General features: G+C 41.6%; 2 protein-coding genes across 2 annotated transcripts; one reads left to right on the plus strand and one right to left on the minus strand.

The window, feature by feature from the left end:
• Positions 1-2,362: 2,362 nt before the first annotated feature.
• LOC133726604 (cysteine-rich receptor-like protein kinase 42) lies at positions 2,363-5,754 on the plus strand. Its single transcript, XM_062154187.1, has 6 exons — positions 2,363-3,208; positions 3,505-3,621; positions 3,707-4,060; positions 4,227-4,461; positions 4,669-4,822; positions 4,925-5,754. The coding sequence occupies exons 1-6, from the start codon at positions 2,470-2,472 to the stop codon at positions 5,297-5,299; spliced, it is 1,974 nt and encodes a 657-aa protein (XP_062010171.1). The 5' UTR covers positions 2,363-2,469; the 3' UTR covers positions 5,300-5,754.
• Positions 5,755-7,443: 1,689 nt separating this feature from the next.
• Positions 7,444-8,760, minus strand: LOC133734311 (uncharacterized mitochondrial protein AtMg00810-like). Its single transcript, XM_062161931.1, has one exon. It carries the CDS (start codon positions 8,758-8,760, stop codon positions 7,444-7,446), a length of 1,317 nt encoding a protein of 438 aa, XP_062017915.1.
• Positions 8,761-12,363: the final 3,603 nt, after the last annotated feature.

Consider the following 12,363-nt stretch of genomic DNA (forward strand, 5'->3'; position numbering starts at 1 on the left):
CGGAACAACAATGTTTATTGAGGAAAGGAATCTCATATGATTTGGAGTCTTCGTTATTGCGATATTAATTAAGAGATTTGTATTACTATAGTTAGTCCTATAATTATGGATAGGATTAGCATCTTTGTTATATAAAACGTTGTAAACCATTCTGAATGTATTGAAGTAATTACATATTATTCACACTACCAAATCTCTTTAATGTTCAGCCCGAAATTCCTTTGCAAACTTTAGTCACTGATGTAAGTTCCAAACAAATTACCAACCTTTCATAGCCTATTTTATCTTGGATCAGGTAATACTATCTGCCTCTGAGAACTTCGATGTTTACTAATACACAGGTGTGGCACCATGTCCAAAATAATACGATTTCTCGAATTATCGATAAGAGTATGAAGATTGAAGACACTGAAGAAATTAAAAGAGTTGTTCAGGTGGGTTTGTTGTGCACTCAAGAATCACCAGAGTTACGTCCCACCATGACATCAGTAATTCGAATGCTTATACGAAGAGACTTGGCATTGCCAGCGCCATCAAAGCCACCTTTCCTTGATATTGTAAATATGAAACATCATCATCATTAGGTTCTGATTTATGTACATGTAATCAGAATTTTGAATTCGACGCACTATGGTTTTGAATCTGAACTATTTTCCATTATATATATATATCAGTTGGAAGATGACTCGGAAGTAAAAAATAAAATCTCTCTCCGAACTGATTGAATATGAACTCGAGCAAATAGGGCCAATTCCGACCCTTTTTTTTTTTTTTTTTTGAGAAGATGGAGGGAATTGCATTTATAAGCAATTTAGATAGGTACAACAGATATAAGTACACCGGATTCACCATTGTGGTTAATCCTCTACCCTAAAATTGGAAAGCAGGAAACAAAAGCGCGAACCTAACTAAATATGCGCTGCCTAAAAACATTTCCTAAAGGGTAATATGTACATATAACTGTAGAGAATAAGCGAGAAAAAAAGTCCTCGCTTCTTGTCTCACTACACCTTCACCAACACAATAGATGCACACGACAGAGATAACAACCCAGTTAATAAGATAGCAACCACTAGTCCACTACAATATAGTAGCCACAGCAACAGGGGAATACTTCGATGTAGTCACTCCCAAAGGCTGGCAAAATCATAATTGAGAAGGTCCCCAATTATCTAACCCAAGTACCAGATATAGTCAAAGGTCCTCTTTAAATCTGCCGTAGACCAATACTTCCCACATCAGCAAGATGAAAACAAAGAAACAGAACTCTGAGAGCTTTATGGCGTCTTGAATTGCAGGAGTAGGGGATGGCCCATTGGTAACATGGAACAACACCAAATTTCACAAAAGGGCTGCCCCACTCTTGGCCAATTCCGACCCTTGAGTGAAACCTTATCGCTGTGAGAAAAAAGAAAAAAAGAAAAAAAGAAAAAAAAGCGAGTAATTAATGTGGAAATTTGATGATGAAAAATGTCACTCTTTCAATGTACTATAGACATGACACGACTATTTTAAAGAAAGAAACAATACTTAGGTGCATATTGTGTATCCAACTCTTTTATTAACCATCAAAAAGTCAAATCAACCTTTAAAATCTCTACAAAATATCAATGTAAACAAAAATCATTTAATTATATAATTACATTATACAAATGAAAAGTTCTTGTAAAGTTAACATTTTTATGACCAGCCATCAATTTGTTTGATGCAATTTGACGAATAAACAATTTATGTTTATGTTTGATTTATTTTTTACATAAATAATATTTGAAGATTGATTTGACTTTTTAATGATTAAATTTTTGAATTTTAGTGCCGAAGATACACGTTTAAGCATATTCCATAATCCACTTAAACCCAAATCCGATTATGTTCATATCGAGTGAACATGTTGTGACTTCAATCTGATAGCTAGCCATGTTTCACTTAACAATGAGAGAGAGAGAGTCACAGAGAGAGGCGTCTCCACCAAATGAGGAGTAAACGTGGCAAGTGTACGATAGGACCTGTAAATAATGCAGGTGGAAGTCCACCATTGGGTGGTCTCCACCAAATCAGGAGTAAACGTGGCGAGCGTGCGATAGACCTGTAAAATAATGCAGGTAGAAGTCCACCATTGGGTCCCACTGGGACGGTGCCGTTGTGAAAGCTAAGACCAACAAGCACACACAGCGACAGCATCATATATCTTCAATTCTTCATCTCCTCTCTCATTCTCTCCCTCTTCACGTACATGTCAACTTCACACCTTCACTGTCTCACATTAATCACAACTAACTAACTTGCCTTTTTGCCAGCAAAGTCATAAAACCAATTAATGACACAGACAGAATTGAATATATATACAGAGACAATGCAGCAAAATCTCATCACATGTTGGTGATGATATGTCTATATACACAAATTAATCTTGTTACTCTCTCCCATAGTCCCATTAATCAAAGCTAGCAACCTCCACAAATCCAAGGCATGCATGCCAAAACCTCAACATGGCTCTCCTTCTTCATCTTCATCTTCTTCTCACTTTTCTACCTCTTTCTCTGTGATCCCAGAACCTCGGAAGCTGGCCTCTACTGCGGAGCTGCCAAGCCACCACCAAAGGCTAGCTTCATTCCAACTTTCGTCGCAGAAATGGCGAGTTTATCAGAGCTCATCACCAAACATCACTGGGGAACCCATTTCTTTAACTCCACGCTCCCCATGTACGGCCTAGCGCAATGCTACAATGACCTGTCGCACACTGATTGTCTTCTCTGCTACGCCGCCAGCCGCACCGAGATCCCCCGCTGCCTCCCCTCCCTCTCCGCCCGCATCTTTCTCGACGGCTGCTTCCTCCGCTACGACAACTACAGCTTCTACTCCGAAGCTTCCGTCCCCGCCGTCGACTCTGTCGTCTGCGGCCAAGAAGACGCGGCGGACGCGGCGGTGTTTAAGGAGAACGTTGCGGAGGTGATTGAGAGGGTTAAGAGGTCCGCGGCGGAGAATGGGGGGTTTGGGGTAGGGGAAGTGGGTGGGGAGGTGTATGCTTTGGGGCAGTGCTGGAAGACGGTGGTTGGTGATGGGTGTAGAGAGTGTTTGGAGAAGGGAGGTGAGGCGGTGAGAGGGTGTGGGTTGAAGACAGAAGGCAAGGCTTTGAATGCTGGATGTTACTTGAGGTATTCGACTCGGAAGTTCTATAACGACGAGGGGGAAGCAGAGCATGAGCATGGTTAGTTATTTATGTTCTTCCAAATTGATCTTTCATTGTTATCGAACTGTTCGAGTTTTTACTTTTTTAGTTAAGTTGGTCTTTAGTTGACTGCTAAACCGAGCATTGGATTCTTAAGATAGAACTGTTCGAGTAATCTGTGTTATAGTTTATCTGGAGTTACTATGTCTTATTGCTTAATCTTACTATTCCTGTTCTGTTCTCACTTTTTCTTGGTTACCAACCAGAATATATAGGAATGGTTTTGACTTTTTTGAATTTGAATTGTTTTAGTTAATCTGAAATTGTATGTGCAGGGTTTACAGATAGAAGGGGAATCATCGTAGCAATTGTTTTGGGAGCAGTTGCTTTCACAATGCTGTCTCTCTTTGCTGCTTATGCAGGCTATACAAAGCTGGTGCAGATCAGAAAAGGTATGAACTTTTGAGAAAAAATTGTCATTGTTGCATTTAGGATATAGATTTTAGGCCTCAGTAATGAGATTTATTCTTTGTTCAGGGTGCAGTAATCTAGGTTTGGTGTCAATAAGCATTAGCAAGTATTCTGGCTTGAGTTTCAAGTATGAAACACTAGAGAAGGCCACAGATTATTTTAACACCTCGAGAAAAATAGGGGAAGGGGGAGGTGGTACTGTGTTTAAGGGGACTCTTCCGAATGGCAAAACCGTAGCTGTTAAGAGATTGTTCTACAATACCAGGCAATGGGTAGATGAGTTCTTCAATGAGGTGAATTTGATCAGTAGAATTCAGCACAAGCACCTAGTGAAGCTTTTGGGTTGTAGCATTGAAGGCCCTGAGAGCCTGCTGGTGTATGAATATGTGCCTAACAGGAGCCTCGATCAATTCCTTTTCGGTAATAGTCCTCTCTTTTCATGACTCAAAAAGGTTTAGATCTTCTCAAACTTGTAGCATTTTGATCATGTAAGAATTAAGATTCTGGTTGAGAACATTTTTAAACTAGGATTGCAGGGATGACGGTGACAAAGATTTTTAATCTACTTGGTTTTTAAACTATGCAGATAAGAACAATGATCAGTTTCTTAACTGGAAGCAGCGGTTTGATATTATTGTTGGAACAGCTGAAGGGATTGCGTATCTTCATGAAGGCTCTGAAGTAAGAATAATCCATAGGGACATAAAAAGCAGCAATGTTCTTCTGGATGAGAATCTTAGCCCAAAGATTGCAGACTTTGGCCTTGCTCGGTGTTTTGCTTCCGACAAGTCTCATCTTAGCACCGGCATTGCCGGAACACTGTAAGTTCTAATTTATGGTCTCGAACTCATCAGCTACATCGTTACTAGATTAAAATTAGCAGCAATTCTGCACTTTTTTGTTAGTGTAATTACTAATTACTGCCTTGTAAAATTAGTGCATTTCTTCTTTCTTCAACCACCTTAGATGGATTCTTAAAATCTTTTAGTCCCATCTAACAATGCTGCTAATTATAAATGGCTATGCAGAGGTTATATGGCCCCAGAGTATCTTGTTCAAGGGCAACTTACAGAGAAAGCAGACGTTTATAGCTTCGGAGTGCTAGTTCTCGAGATTGTGTCTGGTATGAGGAATAGCACCTTCAAACAGGCGGACACTGACTTTGATTCACTACTACACAAAGTAAGTTGTGCTACTCTTGGACATAGCAAATGAGACTGCTGTTTTACATTTTGGGATAAAAGAAACAAGAGCTTATTAGACCATCTTACGTTTGGGTTTCAGGTTTGGAAACACTACAGATCAAACAAGTTGGCCGACGTGGTTGATCCTTGTTTGAGAGATCATGAGTTGCCAGCAAAAGAGGTATCAAATGTTCTTCAAATTGGACTTCTGTGCACACAGGCCTCAGTTGCTTTGAGACCATCTATGGCTGAAGTAGTTCTAATGCTAACAGCCAACAAAGAAAGTGACATTCCCATTCCAAACCAACCTCCCTTTCTAAATGCCACGACGCTAGAGCAAGCCAGCTCCATTAGGTCTAATAGCGCAAACAGCTTCGTCTCAAATACTTTAACGAAAGTTGAGACGTCCTACACTTCATCAGAGTCTTCCACCACGCCTAGTTTGGATAATATGGGACATATATCAACAAAATGAGTAAGCTCTTGCAGAAGTATCAGGTTTCCCACGTCTTAAACTTGTTCAGGAAAGCATGCTTGGAGGTCAGGTCAGTATGCAGAAGCAGAAATGCAGAATTAAAGAGATTAGAGAGCTTACCGGAATTCAGAACCGAAAGATATTCAGATTTTTGGTTCTCTGTCTCGTTCATAAACTTGTCTGTCATATCTTTATAAAATGGAAGGGCACACATGACTTCAGTTTCATATAGGTGACGGAACGCTGTCAGAGAGATGTAGAAAGTGCCGATGCAACATAGTGGTCAGTGGACTACATGTTTACAGCAGAAATACTGAAATAGTACACTTCATATAAACCAAGATGACATTGTTCAGAGGAACTCATTTGATCGAGCTTCCTATTGAAATGGATTGTTAAAAGAGACATTTTTTAAACAGAAACTGAAATAAACTTGTTTCTATGTGGTCTTCCAATTGTCTGTAGATTTCATTGAATATTTGAATTTAAGTACTGCTATACTTCATCAATTCACATATCATTGTGTCAAAATCTATGAACATCTATCTTTAGTTTTGAATTTCATCATAGAAAAGAAAACTACAAATGCTATGAAGATTCATCCTTGGACCAACATGCCTCACCAAGTTGACTAACAACTTCTGCTGTGATGCCTATTGTATCTCATCATGGAAGGTCCGAACTCAACTTTGATTCAAAAACAGTATTGGATATGTATGAAAAAAGAGTCGTTCCTTTCGTTTCTATACGTGTACGCGGCATTGCATATTGATGCAATGCGATGACATTCGTCTTTAATGGAGGGAAATCGTTGAGTACTTGTGAAGGTTTGATGCATGTGTAGAGAGACCTTTTGGTGAAAAGACAGAAAATTGAGAGAGAAAACGAAGCCGATCAGAGAAATGTGATTTTCACCAATTGCTTTCATTCTGTTTCCACAAGACTATTTATACACAGGATTGAATCTAGCTGAGGAATACTTTTTATAAATTTCTAGAAGACCTTATAACAAAATTTTTTAGATAATTTTCAGAGATTCTTCACGCGTTCTATGCAAGCATGCAGGTGCATTCCGTGATTGATTTTGGTTATCTGGGAGCTGAGCATGCTTAGGTTTTAATACCTTTGGCGACCACCTCTTTCTCCATAAACAAACCTAAACAATTATGCAAAAACGATCAAACTGCAATCACCATGGTCGCCCTTTCTTTTCCTAAAACTCTCATTCCCAGTTGTAATGAAGACCAGAGTTGATGGACTTCCGCTTCCATCCCTTGTCGTCAAAATTACATCTTTAGATCTAGAGAAAGGGAGAGGAATTGTGAACTACAGCTTGGTCGGATTAAATCGGATTAAAACAGAGGCAGTGTGCTTCTAGAAATATACTACGTAGGCTACCAGGTAGGTTTTGTGGGAAACCTAACATATGAAATTGAATTGCTGTGAACGCAATCTCATATATAGTGAGCCGCATACGACCATATGGTACCCTACCATGATCTACTAGCGTAGACCAATAAAATGGCAAGTGGCGAAAAAAAACCAAAATCGGATCTCTCTTGTTTCATGAGAGGAACAAGTTTGAAGGCAACAGTGGCCCAACCGCCCAACTAATATAATTGGGTTGGGCAGGATCGATTAAGCACTGTAATCAAACTTAATGACGTAAATTATCCCACGCCACACACTTGCCAGTGAGGCTAACGACACTCACTCTCCGCTAGCGAGGATAATTGCTCTCAGATTCATGCCAGCAAGAGAGGCTAACGATGTCAATACAAATTAGCTAACGATATACACACCTATGTTAGCGAGGCTAACGAGTAACGACGCTAATGAATATGCAAGCTAATGATATCCATGTATACTGGCCAAGCTAGAGAGGCAGCTGCCCCGTGCAAGCTACAGAGGTAATGACGTTTTAATCATGCAAACAATCGGACAAGTTGAAAAGAAGATAGTTTGGCTAGAATGGATTTCATTCATTCAAGATTGAATTGATATACAAGCAGTGTTTCTCTCTACAAGGAAACTATCCCTACAATTAAGGTCTACAGAATATTCACAATTGAATACTAATACAAACAGATCACTACATTCCTAATATAGAAGATACAAACTGATTTACTTCTCAACACTCCCCCTCAAGTTGGAGAGTGGATATCCCGAACGCCCAACTTGCGAACCATAGGAAGGAAAGTTTCCTTTCCCAAGGCTTTGGTAAGAATATCAGCCAACTGATGTGTAGAACTCACAAACTTTGTTGCAACTGTGCCATCTTGAATTTTATCTCTGATGTAGTGGCAGTCCATTTCAATGTGTCGAGTTCTTTCATGGAAAACAGGATTGGCTGCAATGTGCAGTGCTGCCTTATTGTCACAATACAACAAGGCAGGGTGTTGATGCAATACCCCTAAATCTTTAAGGAGATATCGAAGCCATGTTAATTCACAACACGCACCTGTCATTGCTCGATACTCCGCTTCGGCTGAAGAAAGCGACACAGTTTTCTGTCGCTTTGACCTCCATGAGATTAATGAAGATCCAAGAAAAACACAATAACCTGTGGTTGATCTTCGAGTTAGTGGACATCCTGCCCAATCTGAATCACAAAAAGCACGCAACCTGAGGTCATTACTGGATGAAAAGAACAACCCTTGGCCTGGAGAACCCTTAAGATACCTCACAACACGGAGTGCGCTTTCCATATGACATTTGCGTGGCTCATGCATAAATCTGCTCAAAACATGAACTGGATAAGTAATATCAGGTCTTGAGACAGTAAGGTAAATTAACCTTCCAACTAGTCTCCTGTACCGAGATGGATCTTTAAGAACATCACTTGTATTTGACAACTTTAGGCCACGCTCCATGGGAGTATCAACAGGAGCTGCACCCAACAATCCTGCATCTTTAATAATCTCCAAGGCATATTTGCGTTGTGAAATAAAAGTCCCATGAGCTGAGGAAGAGACTTCGATGCCAAGGAAATATTTCAAATCACCCAGATCTTTAATACGAAATTGACTATGTAGGAAGTTCTTGAGTGCAGCAATATTATCAGAATCATTACCAGTAATTAGGATGTCATCAACATAAATCAGAAGAACAGTAAAGGACTTGCCTTGTCGTCTTGTGAATAGCGAGTAATCAGCTTTTGATTGAACATAACCGGCTGACTGTATAGCATCTGAGAACTTGGCAAACCACTGCCGAGATGCTTGTTTCAAACCATATAGAGATTTGTGAAGGCGACAAACGAGATGTTCCTCCCCCTGTCGCCGAAGACCAGGAGGAGGTGTCATATAAATCTCCTCATGAAGATCGCCATGTAAAAAGGCATTGTTGACATCAAGCTGAGAAAGGGACCAACGCCGAGCAGTAGCCAAAGCAATAAGACAACGCACTGTGATAATTTTGGCAGTGGGAGAAAAAGTGTCGTGGTAGTCAACCCCTTCCATCTGAGTAAAGCCCTTAGCCACCAAACGAGCTTTATAACGCTCAATAGAACCATCAGAACGGTGCTTAATCTTATATACCCAACGACAACCAATGGGTTTCTTGCCGGCAGGAAGAGGTGTGAGGGACCAGGTACCATTAGAATGGAGAGCCTAAAGCTCATGACGCATAGCGTCTTGCCATTCAGGATGAGGTGCGGCTTCGGCATAAGTACGAGGCTCAACAACGTGACTGATCTGTGCAACAAAGGAGCGGTATCCAGGTGTATAACGAGCATAGGAAACATAATTGGATAAGGGATACCGGGTACCTTTAGCTGGACCAGGAAACAAGGAAGACGATTGATCCGGAGATGACAACGTGATGTGAGAGCACACATAATCCCGTAGTTTGAGTGGTGGAGCAGTGGAGCGACTAGAACGACGGAGAGGAGGAGGTGGAGGAGGTGAAGGAGGACCGGCGTTGGAAAGGGCAAGAGGGTCTGGAGTGGGAAACGATCGATCGCTGGTAGGGGACGATCGATCGTTTTGGGCAGGTGCTTCTGGAGGTGGAAACGATCGATCGCTGGTAGGGGACGATCGATCGTTCGAAGGGGCAGTAAGTTCTGTAGGTGGAAACGATCGATCGCTGGTAGGGGACGATCGATCGTTTTGGGCAGGTGCGTCTGGAGGCGAAAACGAGCGATCGTTTGGAAACTGGACGGGGTCTGGAGGAGACAACGATCGATCGTCAGGTTCTGGTGAATCAGATGGCTCGGCAATTGGAGAGGGTAGTGGTCCAGCGGAGGAGGAGGGGTTAGGAACTGGACAACTAGGTTCATAAGGGAAGACAAATTCATGGAAGACAACATCACGACTCGTGAATACCTTACGAGAGGAAAGGTCGTACAATTTGTAAGCCTTTTGACCTAATGGGTAACCAATGAAGACGCACCGAATAGCACGAGGAGAAAACTTGTGTTGGACATGAGTGTTTGTGGCATAGGCTAGACATCCGAAGACACGGAGGTGTGAGAAGGAAGGAGAGCGTTGATACAGACTCTCAAAAGGAGTTTGAGAGGAGAGAATAGGTGTAGGGAGACGATTAATAAGGTGCACAGCAGTGAGGACACATTTTCCCCAAAATTGAAAGGGAAGATGTGCATGGAACTTGAGTGCTCGTGCGACTTGTAAAATATGACGATGCTTGCGTTCCACAACCCCATTTTGTTGAGGCGTGTAAACGCAAGAGTGCTGAAAGACAATCCCTTTTTCTTTAAAGAAAGGTTGGAGAGAAAGAAATTCAGCTCCATTATCACTACGAAAGGCTTTGATCTGTGAAGAAAATTGAGTAGTGACGAAGGCAGAAAATTGTTTTAAGAGAGATTGTGTTTCATCTTTGTGACGCATCAAAAACACCCATGTGAATCGAGTGTAATCATCAACAATAGTGAGAAAGTAGTGAGCACCAGAAAGTGAAGGGTGTTTATAACGACCCCAAATATCACAATGAATAATGTCAAAAGGTTTTACAGACGAAATTGAACTAACACCAAAAGGTAAACGACTCTGCTTTGCCAAAGGACAAACTTGACAAGCGTTATTTGGACTAACGGAAACATGAAGAAACTGCTTGGCAATAAAACTCAAGCGAGAAGATGAAAGATGGCCTAGACGTCGGTGCCAGAGATCGGTGGAGGAAGTGGTGAGGTTGCAGTAAGTTGGTTTGGTGAGGGTGTTGGTTTTTGATATGGTTGATGGGTTGATTAATCCTTTCTCCGTCGCCAAAGCCACCAGATAGTATAGGCCATCACGTTGTTTACCCAAACCAATCGTCCTCCTCGAAGCCAGATCCTGCAAAACACACCAATAAGGGAAAAATGTCACCGAACAATTTAAGCCTCTTGTTAAGCGACTTACAGACATTAAGTCAACTTTGAATGTAGGAACACAAAGCACATCTCTGAGATAATAAACTGAATTTAGAGGACAGGATCCTGTGGCAACAATTGGTGCCTTTTGTCCACTTGGTAACAAGACCGGTGCCAATGAAGAGCTTTTCTTTTCACATAAGAATTTGGAAGAGGAAACAATGTGATCCGTCGCGCCGCTATCAATGATCCAGCGACGAGAGGAGATTTGAGACAAACCTGGCTTGGCTACTGCTGAATTAGCTTGGGATTGAGCACCTTCTTTTTCTTTGGTACTTAGGATGCTAAGAAGCTGCTGAAGTTGTGTTTCGGTGAGAGCAGTGTTCAAGAGCCTTTCTTCATCTTTGGTTTGTCCATCAGATACCTGATTTGCAGAATGGCCACGACTTCTATTGTGCTTGGGACGGTTGGATTTATTCTTTGGATGACCTGGTGGATAGCCAATCAACTTGTAACAAGTTTCCACAAAATGTCCCATATCACCACAATAGGTGCATTCAGGACGTCCTCTGGAAGAGCCTATACGTCGCCTGTCTTGATCAGATTGTTGTCCACTTTGTGAGCCATTTGAGGATTGATCCGGACGGTGTTCCATCCTTCCTTGTCGGCCAGAATTATTTGGCCTATTATTTCTCACGGCCATGGCTGCTCCACCATGTGAATCAGATGCATGTGTACTCCCAAGCTGCCTCTGCTTCTCTTCCTGACAAATTCCTGCGTAAGCTTGCCGAACTGTGGGAAGAGGATTCATCAAAAGTATCTGGCCTCTAGTAGCACTGTAGGACTCATTCAAGCCCATCAAAAACTGCATTAATTTCTGCCGGTCATGTTGTGCACCACAGGTACATGAGGAGGCATCAGTATATGAAGCCAATTCATCCCATAGACTCTTCAATTTGGTGTAGTAGGCTGAAACAGAGAGTTGTTCCTGCCGATGATAAGCGATTTCTCGCTGGATCTCAAAGATGCGAGGAGCATTACTTTGAGAGAAACGCTCACGAAGGTCCTCCCAAACTTCACGAGCAGTTGTGTAATAGATTACACTATCAGAGATTTCCGGATCTACGGAATTAATGATCCAAGAGTGAATCATATCATTGCACCGTGACCAAGTCGCATAATCATCTGGATACTTGTCTGCAGATGGGGGTTTGATGGTGCCATTGACGAAGCCGAGTTTGTTCTTTGCATTGAGAGCTATGGTCATGGCTCTCAGCCATGTGGAGTAGTTATCTCCATTAAGCGTTTTGGATACCAAAACCAAACCCGGATGATCCGAATGGTGAATGAAGAAAGGATTGGAAAGATCCGATTTGGGAGAAACGTTCTTGCTTCCTCCTGTCTTTTCATCCCCAGACATGGTGAAGGGTGAAACAATTCTGCAGCACGAGAGGCTAGGGTGCGGCAGCGATAGGAGAGGATTTGGAGAAGATTACTGGGCGAGAACGCAAAGCACAGCGTGAGTAGAGACAGGATTTTCGTCCTGCTCTGATACCATGAAAAGAAGATAGTTTGGCTAGAATGGATTTCATTCATTCAAGATTGAATTGATATACAAGCAGTGTTTCTCTCTACAAGGAAACTATCCCTACAATTAAGGTCTACAGAATATTCACAATTGAATACTAATACAAACAGATCACTACATTCCTAATATAGAAGATACAAACTGATTTACTTCTCAACACAAGTGAGG

Source organism: Rosa rugosa, chromosome 1, assembly GCF_958449725.1.
Source record: "Rosa rugosa chromosome 1, drRosRugo1.1, whole genome shotgun sequence".
In the NCBI taxonomy this organism is placed as follows: Eukaryota; Viridiplantae; Streptophyta; class Magnoliopsida; order Rosales; family Rosaceae; genus Rosa; species Rosa rugosa.